Source organism: Rattus norvegicus, chromosome 7, assembly GCF_036323735.1.
Source record: "Rattus norvegicus strain BN/NHsdMcwi chromosome 7, GRCr8, whole genome shotgun sequence".
Lineage (NCBI taxonomy): Eukaryota > Metazoa > Chordata > Mammalia > Rodentia > Muridae > Rattus > Rattus norvegicus.
The window spans coordinates 108,509,036-108,531,544 of record NC_086025.1 but is presented as its reverse complement, the minus strand read 5'-3'; the positions used below and the strand labels follow the sequence as shown (position 1 = coordinate 108,531,544).

The following is a 22,509-nucleotide window of genomic DNA, read 5'->3' as shown; positions in this document are numbered from 1 at the left end:
ATGCACCTACACCCTGAACCTTAAAGCACACTAAACACCCTGCTTCCAAAACAGGGCTGTGAGAGGTGGTATATGATCCAAGCTCCCTAAGTCACTCAGCATCCATGTCTAGGTAAGCAACTGCTTGATCTGGGGTGAGCCCTGTTACCTCCACCCAGAGAGCCTCTTTTTCTGGGGCCCTCGAGGTCCTCACTTAGAGCAAGGTGTTGACCTGATCTGCTGAGCCTGGAATGTTTTACATAGACTCCTACACCCAGTCACCACTGCCCCGTAATAAGGGTTGGTCTGCTCTAGAGCCACCACCCTGTCTACCAGACACTGTAGGGCACTCATCTACCGTGAGCAAGCGAGATGGAGGGGAAGACCAGGAGGAACATGTCCCAAGCCCGGAAATTAGGAAGCTTTCCAAGAGCCACGGGAGACACCCTGCATTGGCTGCTGTGTAGTGACTGTTCCCTGGAACTGCAGCCATTTCTGAAGCTGAGGTCTAAGCCTGGTACCAGTGTGCCTCCTAGTGGTCACCAGAGTCAAGCATCAGAAGACACTCATTAGGGAATTCTTTGTCAGGCTAACCACAGTCCATCTGCAACACTTCCTACTCCTCTCTATAGGCACTCTGAAGTATTCTGGACATAGAAAACCACCCGCACGTGGCAGTTGGGCAGAAAAGAGGGCTAGGAGAACCCAAGCTGAAGCCCCAACCATTTCCAAGTGTGGAAACAGCCTGGGAGCACAAAGGTGACTTCTCAGTGTCCCCCTGTTAGGCCAGACGTAGGAATGCTAGTGGTGAAGATCCCTGGAGACAGGAAAGAATGTGGTCCCACCCCAGAAATCGGGAAGCTCAGTGACCACCTAGCTCCAGGATAGAGAGAAGAGCCAGTGTCACCAGCTGGCTTGTCACTATGATCGCTTGCCACAGCTGACATGGAAAGAACAGCTGTCGTGTGTCATTTTCTGGTGAGACATGAACCACAGGCACGGCATTGATGGTAAAAGATCGGTTCACCCAGGTCCTTTGAGGCTACTTAGAGGAGTGTGTGTGAATGGTCACTTACAGACATGGGTGACTCAAAGGCAGCTATACCGCTAAACCTCCCACCCCAGCCTGGGGGATAGCTCGTAAAAGGTGCATCCTTGTAGCGAGTCTTCTATCTTCTGCCTCTAGAAGCCTGGGGAAGAGGAGATGATGAATCTTGTGAGTTTTGTGGCTTCCTGAGACTTAAGAGATTTAATTACTTCTTGAGCCTTGTAAACCCCTGTATGTCCAGAGTCTCAATAAGCCTCCCTCCTGGGGCTGGGGATTTAGCTCAGTGGTTAGAGCGCTTACCTAGGAAGCGCAAGGCCCTGGGTTCGGTCCCCAGCTCTGAAAGAAAGAACCAAAAAAAAAAAAATAAGCCTCCCTCCTCCACCTTTCAACTAGTAGGGAAAAGTTGCATAACCACCATCAAAGAGTGGACGCAAGGGGACTGGAGAGACTGCTCTTCCAGAGGTCCTAAGTTCAATTTCCAGCAACCACATGGTGGCTCACAACCATCTGTAATGGGATCTGATGCCCTCTTCTGGTATGTCTGAAGACAGCAGCATTGTACAGTGTACTCACATGTATACAGTCTTTAAATTAGCCTCACTCTATCTTCTCACCTGTAGTCTACAGCTCTGGCTTCCCCAGTATGATGCCACTGGACAGCTGGTACTCCTAGACCTAACCTAAGTTAATTTCTGCAAAGCTGGGAGCTCTTTTCATCTACACATAACTGTGTCTGTGTGTGCGTGCGTGTGTGCGTGTGTGTGTGTGTGTGTGTGTGTGTGTGTGTGTGTGTAGGTAGGTAGGTAGGTAGGTAGAGACTGGGGTCAGTGGGAAGCTGACAGTCCTGTCTCTCATTTCTGTGGTTCCTCCTACAGGAGCTTAGGCCCAACAGAAGGGCCCCAGTAGTGATTCTGGCTGGAGGCAGCTACAACAAGGCACCTAGCAGCAGCATCTGCTAACCCTGGGTGCAATTGGATCTGCAGAAGACATGCCATCCAACCAAGCACAACTAAAGATCAGGTAGGGGCTTCAAAACCAGCTGACCATGTCTTCTAAGAGGGCCAGCCTACCTGGACCATCTATTGTCCTCACTATCCCAAAGGGTGTGATCTATAGTCTCATTGGTAGCTCAGACTAAGAGCCCATTTCTCACAGAGAACATAAAGACTACCTATCACCTGTTCCTCTAATCATTCACCTGGGTCTGGCTTCTGACAAGTCTGTTCTCTGGTCCAGCCATAGACAAAAGGGAACTGGTGACTCTTCTGGGCATTCTGAGAAAGGCCTTTGAGTTGACCTATTCTCTTATTCTTTTGATCTTTCTGTTTCACTGATTCCTCCCCCCACACCTTTTTGGTTTTAGAGAGAAAGAGGGAGAGAGAGAGAGACAGACAGAGAGAGAGAGAGAGAGAGAGAGAGAGAGAGAGAGAGAGAGAGAGAGTGTAGACCAGAGGCTGATGCTGAATATCTTCCCCTATCACTCTGTAACATATGTTTTTGGCTCAAGGCAATTCACTGAAAAGTGGAGCCCAAAGATTTGTCTGGACTGGGTAGCTAGGTAACCCCCAGTGATTCCCAAACCTTCCTCAGCACTGTGGTTTCAGGCAAACACCACTTAGCCCAGCTTTTAGATATTTCTTTTCTGAGCAATGGTACCTGCTCTGTTTTTACCAAGTACAGGAGTTTTGGTGTCTCCAAACATCAGTTCAGAGTAACATTTCTTCAGAGGGCACCCTCTGTTCTAATAGCATGTGGACACTCAGTATCCACAGCGATTAGCCCAGCTTTTCTATGGCGCTGGGAATCTGAACCCAAGGGACCATTCTCTCTCTTGCAACACCATTTCCTTGGCATCTCCTACAATAATGCTTGCATGGCCTCTCGCTGTGACTGCATCAGGGGCTCTGATGGGTTGTGTCTTCCTTATCTGCCAGGAATATTTTCTGACTTTCTGATTGATGTTACCCTTGCCCCGTGGGTTATTTAGAAATGTGTTGTCATACAGCTTCTGCAACATTTGTAAAACAAAACAAAACAAAACAGAACAAAACTTTGTTCTGATAACTTTTAAACCTTTGTTGTTGTCACCATTGTTCCTGTTATTGGGGAGACAGTGCAGGCACACACATACCACAGCAGAGGAATCAGAGGACATCTTTCAGGAGTTGGTTCTGTCCTTCTGCAGGTGGTTCCGGGGATCAGACTCAGGTGTCGGGCTTGTATAGCAAGGAGTGCTGTCCACTGAGCCTCCTATCTAACCCCACTGCCGCAGATTTTTAATCGAAGTCCATTGCCGTCCATGGAAAGAACTGTTTGGTTTTGATCCTTACCCATACATCTATTGAGATTTGTTTGGTGGCTCAGAACACTGTCTGCCTGAATTACTTTTCTATTGGTGCAACAAAACACTGTGACTGAGGCAACATAGAAAAGACAGCACTTAATTTTGGCTTACAGTCTCGGAAGGGAAGAGTCCATGAGTGGAGGAGCAAAGGCACGGCGGCAGAAAGAGCTGAGATCTCGGCTTTGATCCCCACGCAGGAGGCAGAGAGAGCTATCTGGGAATGGTGCGAGTCTTTTAGAAACTTCATCCACCTGCATACCTCCTCCTCCAGGAGCACACCTTTTAGTCCTCCCCAAATGGGACCAAATAGTCAAACCTTTGATTCTACAAGCCATTCTTAAGTACACTGCCATGTAGTCTTTATGGGTGGTTTGGGCATGTTTTCTCAGGGACTAGAGTGTATTGGTTCTTTGTCTCAGTTGTTTTTATTTTTTTTTTTTAATTTTTTTTTTGAGACAGGGTTCCTCTGTGTAACAAGCCTTGACTACCCTGGAACTTCTTTTGTAAACCAGACTGGCCTTAAACTCACAGAAATCCACCTGCCTCTGCCTTCCAGGCTTACTCCCCTGGGGTGTTTGTCTTAGTTCTAAGGCCCCTTGGATGTGCATACGCTTCTACTGGAAGAGTGGCAGGTGCACTCTTCGCTGTTGCTGCAGGATTTTATTTTCTTCCTCACACAACAAGAAAAAAAAGTAGTATTTGTGAAGAACTATTAAATTTTGGCTGCTTTTGAAACACAAAAAATAAAATGAATTTTAGCTACATAGAGTAATTATTTAGTGATATTTTGATGGTAAGAACTGCCTATGAGCCATGGGATTCCTCTAAGGCTTGCTCACAGGCGTTGCTCTGAATCCCACATAAGGACAGAGGTACAATGAGGTCCTTCCCAGAGTCAGCATGTCCACTTAGTGCAGTTTGGTCTGTGGGAGCAGGGCAGCAGGGGTGAGGAGAGACTTCGATAAAAGCTGAGGAGAATGTCCAGGAGGTATACACTAGCCTCTGGATCACTTCTGTGAATCTGCACATAAGAGGGTGCATTCTGATGCCCAGCAATGCCCAACTACCTGAAAGACCTTTCTCTGGAGATTGAGCATTCAGAAGGCAGGCTAGGGGCGGAGTTTGAGCGGTCTCAGGGGCCGAGCGTGTGTCCCGGGGGCGGGATGGGGCGGGGCCAGTAATGAGCTGCGCTGCGGATCTGTTGCGGTGGCGGAGCCTACTCCACCTGCCTGCGATGCGGTACAAACACCGCACGAAGTGTGTACAGATTCACTGTCAGACTGCGGGAGGGACCTGGGAGCGGCCACGGGTGAGTTTGCATGACGATAGGTATCGTGGTGGTGAAGGGCAAGGGCGAGGTCACTCCGCACCCAGACAGCCCCGGGAGTCCTCCCCAAGCAAGACTGCAGTCTTTCGGGCGGAGCTCCCTGAGAGGGGGCAGGCTCACCGGAGCCGCAGGCCTGGCCTGATTCAGGACCTCGGTATCCTGGGCTGGCACCTGGAAAATGGGTCATGAAGGGTGGGTTGTCTTCCGGGAGGGTATTTTGGTACCCCTACAGCCCAGAGCCGGCTCGAGTCTATAGACAGGGAGGAGAATATTAGTTCACATCCCCCTCCAACAGTCCCAAACGCCAGACCCAACCTATGGAGCTCTGTCTTGGGCAAGCATCGTCTGGCGTGCATCCTAAGAGCCTTTAGGTGGGAGCTGAGCACTCATCATGGCCCCTTCCGCTGTGGCGAAGCACTCACACATCAGTCTACACTTTCCTGCGCGCGGGGCGGGGGAGGGGGACTTCACGCAGCAAGAGCAAGCGCGAGAAGGACCCCTGCCCCATAAACAGTCTAAACCTGGGTTCCAGTCTTATTTTGCTGAGCCTCTTGCACTCTGGGCTTTGCCAGAAGAGACTGCTTGCCAAGTCTCAGTAAGGCCCCTGCAAAAAAGACCCCCTGGGTGAAGTTCTCTTTGTGTTTGACATTCAAGGACCCTGGGGCCTCCCGATTTTCATTGATGTTGCCCGTTCCTCCGCTTCTTTAGCTCTGTCCACCCCCGCTTTTTGCTTGCTTTTGGTCTTCTGTTGGATCGCTCCATATCCTACTCCCTATTCCCTCCTCCCATCTCCAGGTAACTGGAAATTAGTGATACCCACTGAGCTGGGAGGCTCTTGTGACTGCCCCAGCCCAGCTGTCATCACAAGTCTCTTATCATCGTCTATGCAAGGCTGCTTTATCACTAGGAGACCAAGAGCTCAAGCAGGGCCTCTGTGTCCTGCTTCTTCTCTGACCTGAGTTGGATCCAGGACCAGCTGCTGTCCTCCTGTTCCCTCCGACACTGTCCTCACAGCTCCGTCATGACCCACTTGCTGACAGTATTCCTGGTGGCTCTGATGGGCCTGCCTGTGGGTAAGGTGGACAGAGGCTAGAGGGACCCCGTTGAAGGCTGACCCCGGGAAAGGCAGGTGGAGAGAGGGCAGGCTGGCCAGAACCCAGTGGGAGTGGGAGGTTGCTTGGGGACAGCTAGGGTTTGACTGGCAGGAAAATGATCTCTTCCTGCTCTCTGGCCCCCATCCTGGTTCACAGCCCAGGCTCTGGAGTGCCACGTATGTGCCTACAATGGAGACAACTGCTTCAAACCCATGCGATGCCCCGCCATGGCCACCTACTGTATGACCACTCGAACTTGTAAGTCTGGCATCCTGGAGGGAGTCTTCCACCTGCCCTGGTGGACAAGCTAAGATTGAGCCATCCAAGGACCCCATTCTCTCACTGTAACCTTCTTGTGTCTGTCCCCTGCAGACTTCACCCCGTACCGGATGAAGGTGAGGAAGTCCTGTGTTCCCAGCTGCTTTGAGACCGTGTACGATGGCTACTCCAAGCACGCATCTGCCACCTCCTGTTGCCAGTACTACCTGTGCAATGGTGCTGGCTTTGCTACCCCAGTGACCTTGGCCCTGGTCCCGGCACTCCTAGCTACCTTCTGGAGCTTGCTATGAAGAGCTTTGTTCCCCAAACCAGACCCCCTCAAACACAACACTCTTTAAAAAATACAGTTACCCCCTCTCGCCCACTTGCTTCACCCAACCCTCTTCCCTCTGAGACTCCTCAGCCATGAGGTTCCGTGGCTGTCTATGAAAGGACTGATGCCATCCAGATACCTCACTCCAAGGTCATTTTCAGAAGGCTGATGTATGGACCTGGAATGTGCCCAGTCATGGGTGGGGCAGGCTCGGCTCCTCCTCTACCCAGGATTAGGAGTATCTGGGAGAGTGATGTTTATGGGGGGAGGGATCATTGCTTAAGTCAAGGAATACTGGTTTAATAGAATTAGTAGCCAAACTCCACCTTCATAGTGTCAGGACCCTGCCTCAGTCTACCCAGTAGAGGATAGGTCTCCTGGAGGTGGGGGTGATAATGAACTGGCTAGAAGCAGAGAAAGACTCAGCAGAGCTATCTCCTAAATCCAGCAGCTTCCCAGGGCAAACATGATGTGGAAGCCATGTGAGGAAGCCCTTGTTGTTCCTACTTATCTGAGGAACTCTGCCAGACCTGCCCTCAGGATAGCCATTGGCCAAGGGTTGCTAGCAACGGCTTCATTTCCATAGGCCACTGAGATCCCTCCAGCCCCAGCTCAGCCAGCCCTTTGACCTCCACTACAGTCCCTCACTCACATACTGGCTGCTGGGACTTCAGGCTGGCAGGGACATGCGGGCGGGCGGGTGACCCATGCTATATTTTGTCTGGCCTGCACACTGGCCAGAGCTATTCTGGGCATGGCAGGATGGGATCAGAGGCAGTCAGAGCAGGTTAGTGGGGTAACTGAGACAGGGACGCAGACTTTAGCCAGACTACCCAGGTCCCGTAGACAGCTCCTATGTCCTTCAGTCTCTTGGTAAGTTATTGGGAGACGAGTGTACAGAGAGCCAGCCCAATCCCTAGGTGACTGCCTGTGACATCTGTGGTGGCTGAAGACTGCTGGGTATCAAGTCTCAGGAGAACCCAGCCCAGATTTAGGAGACACCTTTCATGCCATGTAGTTGTCTCTGAGAGCCTTACCCTGCTCTCCAACTAGTACTCCAACTCATGTGCCACTGAGGAACCCTGCTGAAGCTGGCCCAGCCCAGGGGTCAGAATGCTGGCCAGTGTCCATATAGTGGGATTACCTATGGTGAGTCCTAGTGGTCACTATGTCTCGAATGTTTTTTCCAGACCTCCCATGGCAGAAGCTCAGGGACACAGAGGCCCAACCTGGGGACCTTCCTCCCTGTTCTCGGCAGACCTGAGCTCTGTCTGCTGCTAGAGCTGATGTGCTTTTCTGCCTCAGTTTCCTCCTCCTCTGGGGATAGGCCACTGGAGGATTTGGGAGGGGGAGGGCATTCTGCTGATAGGCTTGCCTAGATTCTTAGGCATAGGAACTGTGGGGCTTTATTACATAGGTGAATTGGGTGGGAAATGGCTTGGAGCTGAGGAGACATTGACTACCCTAAGGGAAGACGAGTCTCAAGGAAGGCCAGGAAGGGGGAGAGTGAAATGCACATGCACATGTGCACGCAGGCAGTGGTTACAGATGGCTGTGGTGTCCCCTGAGGTCTAGGCAGGATACTGGGATGAAGCCAGTGCTGCCTGGACCTGAGCTTGCATGGAACACACACACACGCACGCACGCACGCACGCACACACACACACACCAAGCAGCCAGCATTGGGGCTGACCTGTGGAAGCCACAGGACACTGGCAAGGAGGGTCAGAGGCAGGCCCCTGACTCAGTGGGTGAGGCCTGGGAAACATTATCCTGTTACCCTGCTTGTGCAAGTTCATTATCCCCAGTTAGGTGGCACCCTCAGCCAAAACTGGGAGGAGCCCGAGATCAGGTTCCCCCGCCTACCACAAGGGGGTGATGTGGTAGAGGCTTGATTATCTGTGGCCCCAAAGCAAAGCGCTGCGGCTGCTGCAGTGCTGGGGTCAGCTTCTTTCACCTGCCTCTGGACACCAACCAGATAGGCCCCACAGTGGCCACACTGCCACTCAGCCCTGCAGGAAGCTCTGTGCCTAGCTAGCCTGTCCTTGGTGCTTAGCATAGAGCCCCAAAAGGTGCTCGATTAATACAGGGCCAAGTCTGCCAGTGGGAGATGCAGGTTAGGGGAACAGTACCAGATGGCCTGTCCTGAATCCTGTCTGGGCTGCTGTGATGAACATCTGTCTAGCTCACTGCAGGTGACTCTCCACACTCCACAGCGGTTCTGCAAAAGCATACGGGGAGGTCATTCCTGCCCCCCTTTGACAGGTAAAGACACTGAGGCACAGAAGAGTGAGGCACTTCGTTCTCCTCAGCCATTCGTCTTTCCAGTACCAACCCATTCAACTACGGGTGCTCCTCCAACGGCTGGGGTTCTTTGAGGCTGTGCACCCATGAGATGATAGTGACTTCATAAGCCAGAGAATTTCAGAGTGAAGTGTTGTCAGAGCCTATGAACCTGAAACTTTAGATCTGGAGGTCTGAGTGATTGAGGGGAAGGCCAGGGGTATCCAGCCCTGAAGATCCAGAGAAGTACAAAGGAACATCAGCCTTTGTCAGGGCTAATGCTGTCAGGGACGAGGGCTCAAGGCCGTTGAGTGTTCTCACACTGTGATAAACAGTGGCCCCTCAACACTGGGGTGTCCAGGGCGGCTGGCAGCAGTTATCTATAGAGCTGCCGTGTGGAAGTGTCTTGGTAGTCACTGGAGAGAGGCTGCTGGACCGCACAGTGAGACACACATGGAGTGTGTGTACTTCCGTGGGATTTGATGAAGCCGGGTCAGCACATGAAGTCAAAACATACTTCAGGGCAGAGAGAGGTGTCTGGTCTGGTCCACCAGAGAGAAGCTGTCCAGTGAGAGCCATGCTCTGCCACCGTCTCTGTGATTGGCTTCCCCAAAAGCAGATGAGGAGAGGAGTGGTGCCGAGCACCCACGTCTTCATCTCCTGCAGCAAGCACATGAGTCAGCATTCTGAAACTCTAGATTTTCAGGAGTAGGGTAGCCCTTTGCTTTGGTGCGTGGTTACTTCCTGGCAAGCACCATGGCACCCTGTAGCACGGAACGACCTGGGCTCCTCAAGCCCAGACTCAGGTTCCAGCCATCTCATCGGTGAAATGACAGTGACAGTGCCCTCTCTACTGGCTCTTGGAGGTCCCTTGCCTGGGGTCTGCACAGAGGCGGCCCCAAAGGATGCATGGATCTGTGATGTCTTGCACTTCCCTTGGTTGTGTCTCTGCTAACCCCAAGCTCTCACCCAGCAAGGACATGAAATCCACTTTTATGCCACATCTCCCTTCTCCCAGCCAGCTCCATGTACCTCTACTTCAGAGTGGCCCCGTCAATGTCCATCCCCCTCGGAATGAATAAACAAGTGAAGGACGTGTGTCTCTCTTTCTCTCACACCCTTCTGTCTGAACTCACAGCTTACCTATCCAGATTGGCTTGGTGGGTCCTTCTGATCCTGAAGGTCTTTGGCTCCTGTCCTCATATCCGAGCTATCCAGGGAAAGGGAGGTATTAACAGGATACCCGCGGCTCACTAAAAGTCACCTCCATACTGTGGAAAGAAGCAGGCCCACCGGTCCCCATCTATGGACTGACAAGCCTTAGGGAAGACTGAGGAACTGGGTGGGAGACACTGGACCGAACCCCCTACCTGCTACTTCTGCTTTCGTCTGGCTTTCTGATTCTAGATCCCACATCCTTGTTAATTAATTCTCAGGGACTCTACCAGCTCCTTTCTCAGGATCTCTGGTCCTTTGCCCTGTCCAAACCCCAAGTTTGGGGTTCCCGTAAAGAATGGAGGTCAATCAGAAGTATTTGGACAGGCAGAGTAGACACACGGGGTCTCTTGCATGGCCTCAGCCCTCATTCTATTGACAGAATGACCTCTGCCCTGCAATATGCTGTTTTTGTCTCTTTATCCCAACCTGGGACCTTTTTAACACCAAAGCTTTCCTCTCCTGCTGCCACCATGCCAGTATCATCCCTTGATAGATAGCACTCACCCCTTTTTCCCAGTACCACCTATACAGCCATGATTCTCTGGCTCTCCTAGTCCTGGGCAGGACAGAACAAGACCGAAGCCTGATTTAGCAGATGAGGAAACTGGTCTCTCAAAAGCGTGGCCATCATAATCCATCTAGAGTGAGCTGCCGAGGAAGACATCCTAATTTCACCCGGCCCAGGCTCCAGTTTCTGTCTCCAGTCCGTCCAGCTTTCGAGTGGAGCCAAGGACTGCTTGGTGTGCCCTGTCCTCTGTGCAGCTGAAGGGTGAGGTGGACTTGTACTGAGCTTCCAGTCTGAGCCTTGGGCCTGATGTCTGGCACACCCCTACTCCATGGAGGAGGGAAGAAGGCTTGTGAAATCATACCTGGGTCCCCAGGGCCACATAGCAACAAGCTCTGCCAGCTCCCATCTGAGGCAGGTTGCAAGTGACTCAGGGCTGGGAGCCAGCAGCAATGGGAGGTGAGGGTGGAGTAGGAGCCACAAGCAGGTATAAGGGGCGGCCAGGGAGTAAGCCTCATCCGTCCTTAACACGAAGAACATGAGGCTTCTCTTCTGGTTCCTTCTGGCCGTGGTCTTGAGCATGGAGCTAGGTGAGTCAGGGATGTGGCCGCCTTCTCTGCTACCCTTACTTAGTACCGTCCTTCCAGCCTGAGCCACCACTGGGTACCCCTTTCCTTTCTCCTCTCCCCAGCCTTGACCCCAAGACCCTCCCTATCTGCAAGCTTCTGTCTTCTGCCACTGACCTTCATAGATCCCTAAACCCTCTTCTCTGGACCCCACAACACTCAGTCCTCATGTTTATTTTTCAGTTTGGAACCTACCCATACACATCCCCAACTCCATAGCAACACCCTTGCACACTGGCAAGCATTGCACACCTCTGGTACTTTGCCCCCCTCCAGCCCCAGGTCCCCAGCCTGTCCGTCTTCTGCAGCCAAAACTCTCTCCTGGCACCCTTCTACCTCCTTGCTTAGATTGCATCTGTTTCGCCTTCCCACGGTGAGTTCATCCAGTTGACTTTCAGTCCCCTTGAACTTCTAGACCCTCTGGGTTAGCTAGCTCCACTTGCTTCAGTAAGGGGAGCTTTGACTCCAGTGCCTGCTGCTGGTCTCCCAGGGACGCCCACAAATATCATTGCCTATTCCTGGCCCTGCCATCATTTAGTGGAGCCCATGTTGTCCCTATATCCATCCCCAATCGATGACTGAGCAAAGAGACAGTTGCCTCTGTGAGCAATCAGCAAACCGTGCTCCAGACTCAGCCAGCCCCAGCTCCCTGGAGCCTCGCCTAGCAAAACCTTGGTTCCCATCACGGGTGGGAATGCTCCAACGTTTGGGGTCCACCTGAGGTGTGAGGTGGGGTTTCCATGTGTACATCTCTGGCTCTAATTCACTCTTCTTGGACTGGTCTTAATGGGAACCCTTTGATCTGAGGAAGTCTGAACTATTGACCCCCTAAATGCTGCCCAGTCTTTAGCACAGAACATCTCTACTTTGATGGCCCTGAGCTCAAGGCTTAGAGACATTTTGTCTCTGTCAGGGCTGAGGTTTCAGAGGGGGTGTTCAGCCACGGGCCATCTCCATCTTAGCCAAGGCTCTAGTATTTCAGGATCATCTGTGAGCCTGAGACAGTTCTCCACACTGGGGCCTTCCAGGCTCTTCCTTCATAGCTGCCCCTCAAGACAAAAGCCTCAAGCCTGACCACTTAGAAGTTGGAGGGATCCATCTCCAAGAGCCTCTCTCGGCATCCTCCATGTCCTATATCTTTGCTGGGTGGCCTGCTCAGCCACCCCTGGGTAATGCCATCTCCCCAGGGCTCAACACAGCCTGGGAAGGGTAAATTCCATCCTAAGCTGACCCCAGAGTGAGAAAATAAGACCGGAGGAAGTCAACTGTCCCTGGTAACACTGCAGTGGGATTGGACCTGGTGGAGTCTGCTGTCTCGGGGCTCATTCTACTGTCCCTCCTGCCTTCTCTGAAACACTCTCTCTATAAGCAAGTGACTACCTGGACATCTGTCCCTATGACCGTACCACTGTGCCCAGAGCCTATTCCCTCCTGAGAGCTAAACCTTCCTGGCTTCCTTGATGACAAGACAAAGACCCCAAGAGGGACAGTTTTCTTTCTCTTAGTGACCCAGATCCTGTCCCCGTCCTGGAGCTCATTCCGTCATTTATTCTCTGAATATCAGAGCCTCATCAGTGAAGCAGGGTCCAGTATGATGGATGCTTGGGGGAGTGGGTGTTGGGGAGAGGGAAGGGATCCCCACTCACCTCCAGAACCCTAGTGAATAGGAGTGGGGAGACAGACGTAAGTACGGACATAACAAGGCCAGCTCGTGGTGGCTGTACCAAAGGCGAATCTCTGTCCCAGAGCTGAGAAGCTCCCACAGAGGAGACAGCCTGTGAGCTGGGGCTTGCTTACGCCACATGGATGATGGGAAGGTGAGCCTGGGCAAAGCTAGGAGGCATGGAGAGGAAGAGAAATGGGACTTGGGGCCAGCCCAATTCTCCCCAGCACTTTGCCAGCCACAGAACCCATGTTCAGTCTGTTTAGTGTCTTCAACATCCATGGGACAGCTACAGAAATGTTTGGCTTTTGCTGCTACCTTTCTGTGCCCCTGGCAAGGTCACAGCTATGGCTGCTTGGTAGGGGCTGGTAAACAATCAAGGCAAGCGGTGGGGACCTTGCTGTGGTAGGGACTTCCTGTCTGTCCACCTGCTCTATAGTACCTAGGATGAAGACCTCTGAGACTGGCCCGCACAGACCAGCAAACTTACATGTGAGGTCTAGTAGAGGTGTGGCCATAGTAGGAGCCCCAGGGAGGAGCCAGCTTCCTGTCTCAAACACTATTCAGTGGCTCATGTAGGATGGGACTTCCCCTAGGAGTTTCCCCAGCCGGTGTCAGCTCAGGACTTGAACAGAGCCAGTGTGCAGCAGTATGATGGGTCATGGAGAATACCGAGGCCTGTGCATGGGGTTAGGGACTTCAGAATCCAAGGAAGAAAGCTTAAAGAAGAGAGAGGGAGAAAGATGCAGAGAGGACAGGAAGAGGCAGGTAGACAGGTAAGGGAATCCTGAGAAAGCAAGAGAGCAGGGTAGGCCACGCACCTGACTGGTGAGTCTCTGGGCTGGATGCAAGACCTGTGATCTAGGATTTTCCAGAAAAACGGCCAGTAGAACTCAGAAGGCTCCCACTTTCCCTCTACCTGGCCTTGACCTGTATTCTTTGCTAACTGGATAAAGATTCTATCATTTCAGCCCATAGAATAGAGACCCAAAGGCTAGAAATGATTTTTCTCAGGTCCCTGGAAGTAAAGAGGGGCATGGCTAAAGTCTCAGTCCCCCATCCCTCCCATCCCTGGTCTTCAGGAGCCCGAACCTGTACTCCCCTTCCCCAGAAGGTCCACCTCTGCTCCATCCAGCCCTTGGTGCTCTGGGCAGAGGAACACAGACCAGCTGGCTCCGATATGATCACTGTCTCTCACACCGTGGTAGGCTGAGCATTGGGGTTTTGCCGCCCTTCTTCCAAGGTCTGGAGGGGCCTTGCAGCTCGTGGGAGGCTGGGCTACAGAGCTATGGGGTTGACCTCAGGGTGGAAGCAGGATGCTGGGTGCCAGAGCAGGTGCTAACCTCTGCAGGATTTGCTCACCAGCTGCCCTGTCTCTTTCTGTCTGTAGCTGTAACACAGGGCATGTTTTGCCACCTGTGCAAAGGATTCGGAGGATGCTCTCATCCTTTCCGCTGCCCAGGGAACACCACCCACTGTGTCATCATTGCCACCCGTGAGTGTGATGGGAGGGGTGGGCTGGATACGCCCTTCTTGCACTGAGAGCTGGCTCACTGGGCAGGCAGAACCCAGAGCCCAGCAGGTCAAGAACACAGCAGGAATATGTCTGGCAGCCTCTGCCTGGGACAGGGACCAGGCAGGGTCTTTCAGTGCTTGAGGGTAGCCCTCAATACAATGGCTGATGGGATAGGGGTTTGGGCAGCTTCAGGAAGTGCGATGGTTTCTCTCTTGTCCCCCAGGGTCTCCCATCAGCTTTACAGACCTGCCTCTGGTGACGAAGATGTGCTACAATACCTGTCCTGATGTCCCCAGCTTGGGCTTGGGCCCTCATGTTTCCATCGTTTGCTGCCAGTCTAATCTCTGCAACAGGGACTGACACACTCCTCCGCTACCAGCTGGCTCCACAGAGCCATGCCATCCATGTCCTTTGGTCAGGCCTGGTCCTTGGAGATCATTCCACCTTGATCATCCCAAAGCCCGCGGGTTCATACTTCCTCAGGAAGTTCTGAATGGAGTCCTGTGTAAATCTGCTGTGGTACAAACTTAAGATCCTATCTGTGGGTCACCCTCAGTATCAACAAATCCCCCAATAAAAGCTACCTGGATCCATGTTTGCCTGTGGAAGCAGTGTGTCAGGCACTAGGATTCAGACAATCCCCTATCCCCTCCCTATCTCTTGTCAGCCATGGCCTCCTTGGCCCAGGCTGTCTACCAAAGCCCCCACTGACCTTCTCTCTTCTACTAAGAGCCTGCCTATCTCCAGTAGACACAGGGACTGAAAGTCACAGGGGCCTGCAGATGGCTGGTTCTGCTCTTGAGCAGGCTACGAGGAGGAGCTGAGTCTGCAGGCACTTGAGGAATGCCCTGAGTATTACCCTGATCTGGGGCTGATATGCAGAGAAGTATCCCACAGTTGAGATTAGGGGTCAAGGATCTGGGGCTGAGAGCTGGGGAGCACTCTAACCTGGGCTGGGGAGCACTCTAACCTAGGACTGAGGACTGGGGAGCACTCTAACCTGAGGTTGAGGGCTGGGGAGCACTCTAACCTGGGCTGGGGAGCACTCTAACCTGGGCTGAGGGCTGGGGAGCACTCTAACCTGGGCTGAGGGCTGGGGAGCACTCTAACCTGGACTGAGGGCTGGGGAGCACTCTAACCTGGGCTGAGGGCTGGGGAGCACTCTAACCTGGGCTGAGGGCTGGGGAGCACTCTAACCTGGGCTGAGGGCTGGGGAGCACTCTAACCTGGGCTGAGGGCTGGGGAGCACTCTAACCTGGGCTGAGAACATTTAAAGAACACCCTTGATCTGGGGTTTGGGGCACTGGATAAGCACGCTAACCTGCGCTTGAAGGCTGAAAGAAGCCCTGAACTGGATGGAGCCAATGAGCACACTGACTCTGAATGAGATTTCAGAAGTCTCTCACAGATGCAAGTTGAGCATGTGGAGAAGAAGGAGAAGAAGGCTCTGCAGAGGAGGAATGGTATCCACTGACTTCAGGCCTTTGGGGACCATCCACCTCTGTTGTCGGGAGCTCTTGGGCAAACCTGCTATCTTCTTGGCCTTGAGTCCCTGGCACCTTGTCCTGTTCTGTCTTTCCTACCATGTCCTTGCCTGGTTTGCTTTGCCTATGTCTCCCAGAAGGCTGCCCACACCCTGTGAGGCCCTGGGCAGGAACTCTGCCTCTGGGTACCCATCAGGAATCTGCAGGGAGAAATGGTGCCCTGGGGCAGTTGACCAGAGCTGCCCAGACAGCATATCCACTCACCTTAGTATGGACATGGGGAATTAAATGCCCAGAATTTGTGCCCAGTAAATATTTAATTTCCATTTCCCACTAGGCCTGGGGATAAGTTTCTGCTCCTGGTTTCGGAAGACCAGAGGCACGTCGTCACAGTTGGTACCTGCCAGGAAACACACAGGCAGGCCCTGCCCTGGGCTTGCATGTTCTCTGCTTGGCAAAGTTCTCACAAAAATAAACACTTGCCAAAGGTGACACCCACAAGGAGGGCAATGTCCAAGCAGAGAACAACTGACAGAAAACTGGAGCCTCACCGTCAGACAAAGCATGGAAAAGAAGTAGCTTGTGCCAGCAATGCCCCAAGGAATGACAGTGTTGCTCAAGGCAGTGGGGAAGGACAGCTCTCTGCTGTACCAGCACCAGAGCAAGAAAAGATGGTTCCAGTCCTCTCTCCCAAGTTAAAAGACACAAAGTAAAAATAAAGCCCTTTTGTTTGTTTTGAGAACTGGTCTCATTGTATATAGCCCAGGCTGGCTCCTACCTCAGCTTCCTGTGACTGAAAACAGATTCCATAAACGCTAGCTCGTTCAGAAGCTAAAAAGGCCTCAAACTTGATTCTAATCTCATGATTAGATTAATCGGATGATTAAATTCAGGGCTATGGTCTGACCCGGAAGTGGTGCCCCTGGGCATACACACAAGTAGAAACATGTCCCAGGGCAGAGCTATTCACACACAGTGGCCACAGGGTGGAAACCTACATACCCACTCCTGTGAGTGAACACATACAATGTGACATGTTCAGGGGGGAAATCCCTGGGGTGAGGTACTGACCCACGCTTTTGCAGGGTTGGCCCTGAAAACAGTACAGAATACTGCATTCCTTAGGACTCTGCATGCAATGGCAGGGGTTTAGGAACTGGAAACAGATGAAGGGAGTGCATCGGGCAGGAGGCGAAACCCCAAGTGTTTCCATTCAGTATCTCTGGTCATTAAATGTTCGTACATTTCCTTGGCCACCCTAAACATCAGAGTCTCCAAGAGTAGAGTATGTATTTGGGGGTGACGGAGCACTTCAATGGAATGTCAACAGAGGCTGTGGCAAGGAGAAAGGCAAATGGGGAAGTGTGCCCAAGCTGCTTGGGTATATTGGTCTGTTGGTCTTAGACTTGTGGGTCAGGGCTTGGCATCTGTGGTCAGAGGAAGTGGCTCCGGGGTGATGTCCAGGGCACTCTGTCGGGAGCGCTGCAGTTACAGAAGTCTGCATGTCACCGGCTGGGCATGCAAAGCACAGGGTGTATGTAGAGCAAGGAATCTCCCGCAAGGCTCTTGAGGAAACCATTGTCTCAGGCAGGTAGGCAGGAGCCTTCCCGTCACCACTTCCTTCCTGTGTCTAGTTTTTCTGGGTCTGACAAGAAAGTTCTCATCAGCCTTCAGGTTTTGTTTTGTTTTTGTTTGTTTGTTTTGTTTTGTTTTGTTTTGTCAGCCAGCAAGCATTCGCACATTCTAGCTGGCCATTCTCCAGGTCAACACAACTCCGGTACCAGCTATGTGTGGCCCATGTGAGAGCCTACAGGTTGAGGGCTCTGTCCCCAAGGCTACACTACCTCACATCCTCTTGGTCTTTCCATATGGTGTTTTGGCATCTTTGGTCTTCTTTTTTTTTTTTTTTAAGATTTATTTATTTATTATGTATAGTGGTCTGGTTGCGTGTGTGCCTGCAGGCCAGAAGAGGGCATCGTATCCCATTACAGATGGTTGTGAGCCACCATGTGGTTGCTGGGAATTGAACTCAGAACCTCTGGAAGAGCAGCTGGTGCTCTTAACCTCTGAGCCATCCCTCCAGCCCCTTGGTCATGCTCTTTTTTTTTTTTTTTTTTTTTTTTTTTTTTTTTTTTTTTTGGAGCTGAGGACCGAACCCAGGGCCTTGTGCTTGCTAGCAAGTGCTCTACCACTGAGCTAACTTCCCAACCCCATGCTCTTGATTTTTAAACAAACAAACAAACAAACAAAAAATGGTCGAACGTGTCACCTGATTTCTTGGGGTCCACATAGGGACAGCAGGGCCTCAATACCTTTCTAGGCACGGATAATTTCTCATTATCTTCCCAAGAACCCCGTAGCCTCTTGTGTTAAGCAACCCAGAAGCTGAGAGTCCCATCCCTATGGGATTTTTTAGAGGCTTCATTATGTGAGCATGATTGGTTACAACATTGGCCACTGGTGATCAGCTCAGCTTTCAGTCCCTCTCCTGTCCTCAGAGGAGACTTAGGGTGGGGATTTCCCCACCCACCGATTGAGCTGGTATCTGTTAGGTGATCAGCCCCGTCCTGGAACTACTGAGGGGCATCCATCCACATGTCATTCATCAACTTATAAAAGACACTCAAGAGCTTTTGGGAGCTGCGTGTTAGGAAACTTGGCTGAAAACCAAGGGTGTCTTTCACAATGCCAGAGAAATGGAGGGATGGTACAATAGCTGGGAGCATGGGCTTCCTTTCTGAGACAATGGGACACAGCAACCCAGATGGCGTTTACAGATGTCCGTGGCTATGCCAAAACTGTTGAGCTCTGCAGTGCAATTTCCCCACCCACCCTCTTCAGCATGTCAGTATGTAGCCCAAGCTGGCCTCGAACTCACGGTAATCATTCCTCACGCAAATGCAGGGGTTACAGCTGGGTACCACCGCACTCAGCCGATGATACACTTTGGAATGTGTGAGCTGACAGGTATGGGAGATGTAGTCAACAAAGCCGCAGAAAATTAGAAAGAACAAAGTACCCTGGCGCACGCCTTTAGTCCTAGAACTCAGGTGGCAGAGTCAGGTAGTCCTGAGTTCAAGGCTTGCCTGGTCTACAGAGTGAGTTCAGGACAGGACAGGGAGACATAGAGAAACAACAACAACAGCAACAAAAGAAGAGATAAAGATAAACGTGACCGAAACTGAGAGTCACAGATCACCATACAAGAATCTATCGACTAATACACGCGGAAGCTTCCTGGGACTAGGGAGGCTGGGACTAAGGGCTCAGGGCAGCCTGAGTTAGATAGGGTGACTTGGGAGAGGAGACTGTTAACAAAATTGAAAGACAGAAGATGAAGAAGGAAATATTTATCCCACATGCCAAGAAGTACACCACCCTCCATGTGTGCCCACAGGGCAGTGCTACAGGAAATGGTCAGAGGACACGCACGCAGAGAGGTCAAGGAAAGAGGGGTGCTGAGGGGGTGACAAAGCAGAGCCTTGTCACCCTTATTATCAAGGCTATGACACATACATACGAAGAGCAGCTAATGAGAGGTACAGTGGGTGGGGCCTGTGGGAGGGGTGTGGCCTCCCCAGTGTTTGCTGGATGCTGCTTCTGTAGATGCCTTTGTCCCCTGTCTAATCCAGTTAATGTCCACTGCTGTATGGTCATGGCCCTGTGAGGTGACAGATTTGCAAAATTGGGGGTCCCAAAGCAGACTTTCAAGAGAGGGGCTGTCTAGGAGGCTGAAGTGCAGTTTGGGAATCTAAGGCCAGAGGTCTGAGTGTGGAGTGGTCGTTAATGGTTTCTTCTGAGTACTCCATAAGTCCTTTGGGAAAAGGCTTGAGTTAAACTATAATAACCGCCATGTTTACCTTCCCGGAGGCCTCCAGGAAAGCTGCACTGTGGCAGTAAGGACTAGGGTGGCTTATGATTCCAGGGACAGTAAACCTATGGAGAGGAGCTTCCTGTTCCCCTGAGACCAGACACTACCCTTCTAGAAACATCCCTTTGATGTCTGGTTGGTGGGTGCAAAGGGTGGATACAGGAAGATGTCTGCTGCCCACCCCCTTCAGGATGAAGCTGAATGTCCTTGCTCCACGGGTCCAGAGGCTGGTGCATACCAGCATCCTACTGGAAAGACACTGGAGGGGTAGGTCACAGTGGCTCTTTCCAAAGCACCATCCTCGATCCCATTTGTGAGCTTACTTCCTTTCCAGTGTGGGAATATTTTAGAGCACCTTGTCTGCTCTCCTGGATAACCCCTGGACAGGAGACAGAGGAGTCAGGGCCCAAGGAAAGATGCTACCCTTTGGCCTTCCTGGACTCAGCAGAGCCTGGCTGCAGGGGGGGTGCAGGATATGGCTACCCTGGGGAGAAAGGCATGTGGGTATGGTTCCCACCGTGGAACTTTCTGGGTTGAGGTTGAGCATAGCCAACATAACTCTCAGTAGCTGTAGGTGGGGTAGAGGATTACGAATGGTCCCAGCATGACCAGCTCTCCCGATGAGGCCAGGGCATCAGTCCACAAAGCAGAGGTACTAAGAGGGTATGGACGGTCCTGGTAGAGGAAGAGACACATACAGGGAAGGTAGAGGCAGGGCTTTCCTGAACTTGAGAGGACAGCCATCCAGACCTTCCTCCATAACCTGTCTCAGGTTCAGCGTAGCAAGCAGTGCATTCTCTCCCAGACACCCCAGCCAGGTCTCTGCCGCTGACCTCCATTATCTTGAGAGGCAAAGACAGGACTCAGTGCTGAGTCCCTGCTCATGGGCTTCTTCCTGGCCACCACGCCATGGTATATCCTGTGGTTAGTGCTACAGCCAGACGAAAGAGGTCTAGATGCATTCTTAAGAAGATCTCCCCCTGCAGCGTCCTGATGTGCCCAGAAAACGGTAACTGTGCAGGGTGACGGGGGGTGAAAGGTGGGATCTGACTCCAGTGTGACTTTTCAATGTCGGCAGCTCCAGAAGAGAAGCCACAATGCCCTAGCATGGTAACAGTGTGGTAGAAGTCCTCCATGAACCCTAAGCCCAGACACTCACTGAACTGATCCCGGTTCTATACTGATTCTGATCACTGTGCTTTACTCCTAGTTATACCCTGAGACCTGATCTTGTTCGCACTTCAGGCCCTGACCATGGTTACACACTGAGCCCTGACCCTGATCATACTCTGAATTTTGATTCCAATCATCTTCTGAGCCCTGATCCCATCATAGACTGATCCTAGTAACACTCTGAGCCCTGATTTCCTTATACCCCAACTCTTGATCAGGTTACACTCTGAGCCTTGACCTCTCACAGTAAGCTCTGATCCAAAGGTTTCTGGAATTGAGAAGGGAAGGATGTGGCCCTCTCAGAGCAGAGGCCTCCTAGATGCTGGCTATGCTACATTCCTCCCTGCCCCAAGATGGGAACTTCCCAGGTACAATTTTGGTGGGCGTAAACTCTAGGAGTGATACTTAGAGACTAGGTATATTCCCGGGTGTAAGGCAGTTAGAGGCCCTGGGCCCAAGGACAGGAAGTAGCTATGCTGAGCTGGGTGTGGTATAGAAATTGGGTTTGACCTGAGGACACACATGGGTGTAAAGTGGGCTGTCTAATCCAGTTAACCTCAGCACATCTGTCCCCACAGTTGTGTGATCATGGCCATCTGTGGTGAATGATTTGCAAAATCAGACAGGCTTGGGATGCCACCCGGCCTGCTAGGTGACCTTGTCTTAGTCAATTAACTTCTCAGAACCTAGTTTCTTTATCCACACTAAAATTAATTAGTGCTCTGTCCCTCCAGAACTGTCATGAGGAAAAATACAGTTGGCAGGCTGACTGTCTGACTCATGGTAGGCTAGGAAAGCCCTGGGAAGCACAGTGGTTGGTCCAGAGCCTAGGCAAAGGAGGACTTCCCATGCAGGGTGAAGCCAGACACCAGTGGAGGTCCTGAGGGTAGAGGCAAGAACAGACACCCATGCTCCGTGGTAGCAAGAGCAAAGCCAGGATAGGGGTGAGGTTTGGGTGCCAAACGAAGAGACACCTGGGAAACCCAACAAAAAGTGTGGTCTTTACCACAGGCAGAGTCAGGTGGGCAGCTGTGCCCCCACCCGTACCTACCTGTCTCAGCTGGGACAAGGTACTCTGGGGAGATGCCTGTGAGAAATCAGGTCATGCTAGGTGCTCCCAGGTCACGGAGAACCTTGTCATAGCATCCTGTCTGGGGCAAGGACACTCCACTACACACATACACACACACACACACACACACACACAGAGAGAGACAGAGAGACAGAGAGACAGAGAGACAAGAGGCAGAGAGAGATGAGAGACAGAGAGAGACCAGAGAGAGACTCCCTTTCCTCCAACCCAATAGCTCTCAGCCTTCCTGATGCTACAACCCTTTAATACAGTTCCTCATGTAGTGGTGACCCCATAACAAACTATGTTTGTTGCTACTCCATAACTGTAATTTTGTTACTGTTATGAATAATAATGCACTTTTTTAAAATAGAGGATTTCAAAGAGTTCTCAATTTACAGGTTGTGAATTGCTATTCCTACCCCTTGACCTTCAGTGGAAGGAGGAAGAAAGAGGCGGAGGGGCCCAGGAAAGTCCTGCCTAAGTTCAACCTATGAGCCATTTGAGACCAAGACATGCAGACAAGCCCGGAGTGGATGGCCCTCCGGGATACATGAAATAGTGTCCCCCAAAACAACCCTGGGCCCTCCCCATCTCTCCTTTCTTCCAGAAACCTTCCTGTTGATCAAGCGAGTTCTGTCTTTGTTCTTTAAGCCTTTGAGCAAACTCTGGGCTGGTTGTCAGTGGCAATTTGGCACACACCACCTTCCCCCT

The 22,509-nt window shown here is 51.8% G+C and overlaps 2 protein-coding genes across 3 annotated transcripts; both read left to right on the top strand.

Annotated features, from left to right (window-relative positions):
• The first annotated feature begins 4,532 nt into the window (after window positions 1-4,532).
• Lynx1 (Ly6/neurotoxin 1) lies at window positions 4,533-9,762 on the top strand. Of its 2 annotated transcripts, none has more exons than XM_063263264.1 (4): window positions 4,533-4,680; window positions 5,606-5,771; window positions 5,949-6,050; window positions 6,165-9,762. In XM_063263264.1, exons 1-4 carry the CDS (start codon window positions 4,552-4,554, stop codon window positions 6,359-6,361), a joined length of 594 nt encoding a protein of 197 aa, XP_063119334.1. In that variant the 5' UTR covers window positions 4,533-4,551; the 3' UTR covers window positions 6,362-9,762. The 2 variants fall into 2 exon arrangements, with proteins under 2 accessions (XP_063119334.1, NP_001124018.1); NM_001130546.1 differs by having other exon boundaries at window positions 4,559-4,680; window positions 5,494-5,771.
• A 1,144-nt stretch (window positions 9,763-10,906) lies between these two features.
• Slurp2 (secreted Ly6/Plaur domain containing 2) lies at window positions 10,907-14,787 on the top strand. The gene is made up of 3 exons (NM_001130551.1): window positions 10,907-10,980; window positions 14,070-14,174; window positions 14,419-14,787. The coding sequence occupies exons 1-3, from the start codon at window positions 10,929-10,931 to the stop codon at window positions 14,553-14,555; spliced, it is 294 nt and encodes a 97-aa protein (NP_001124023.1). The 5' UTR covers window positions 10,907-10,928; the 3' UTR covers window positions 14,556-14,787.
• Window positions 14,788-22,509: the final 7,722 nt, after the last annotated feature.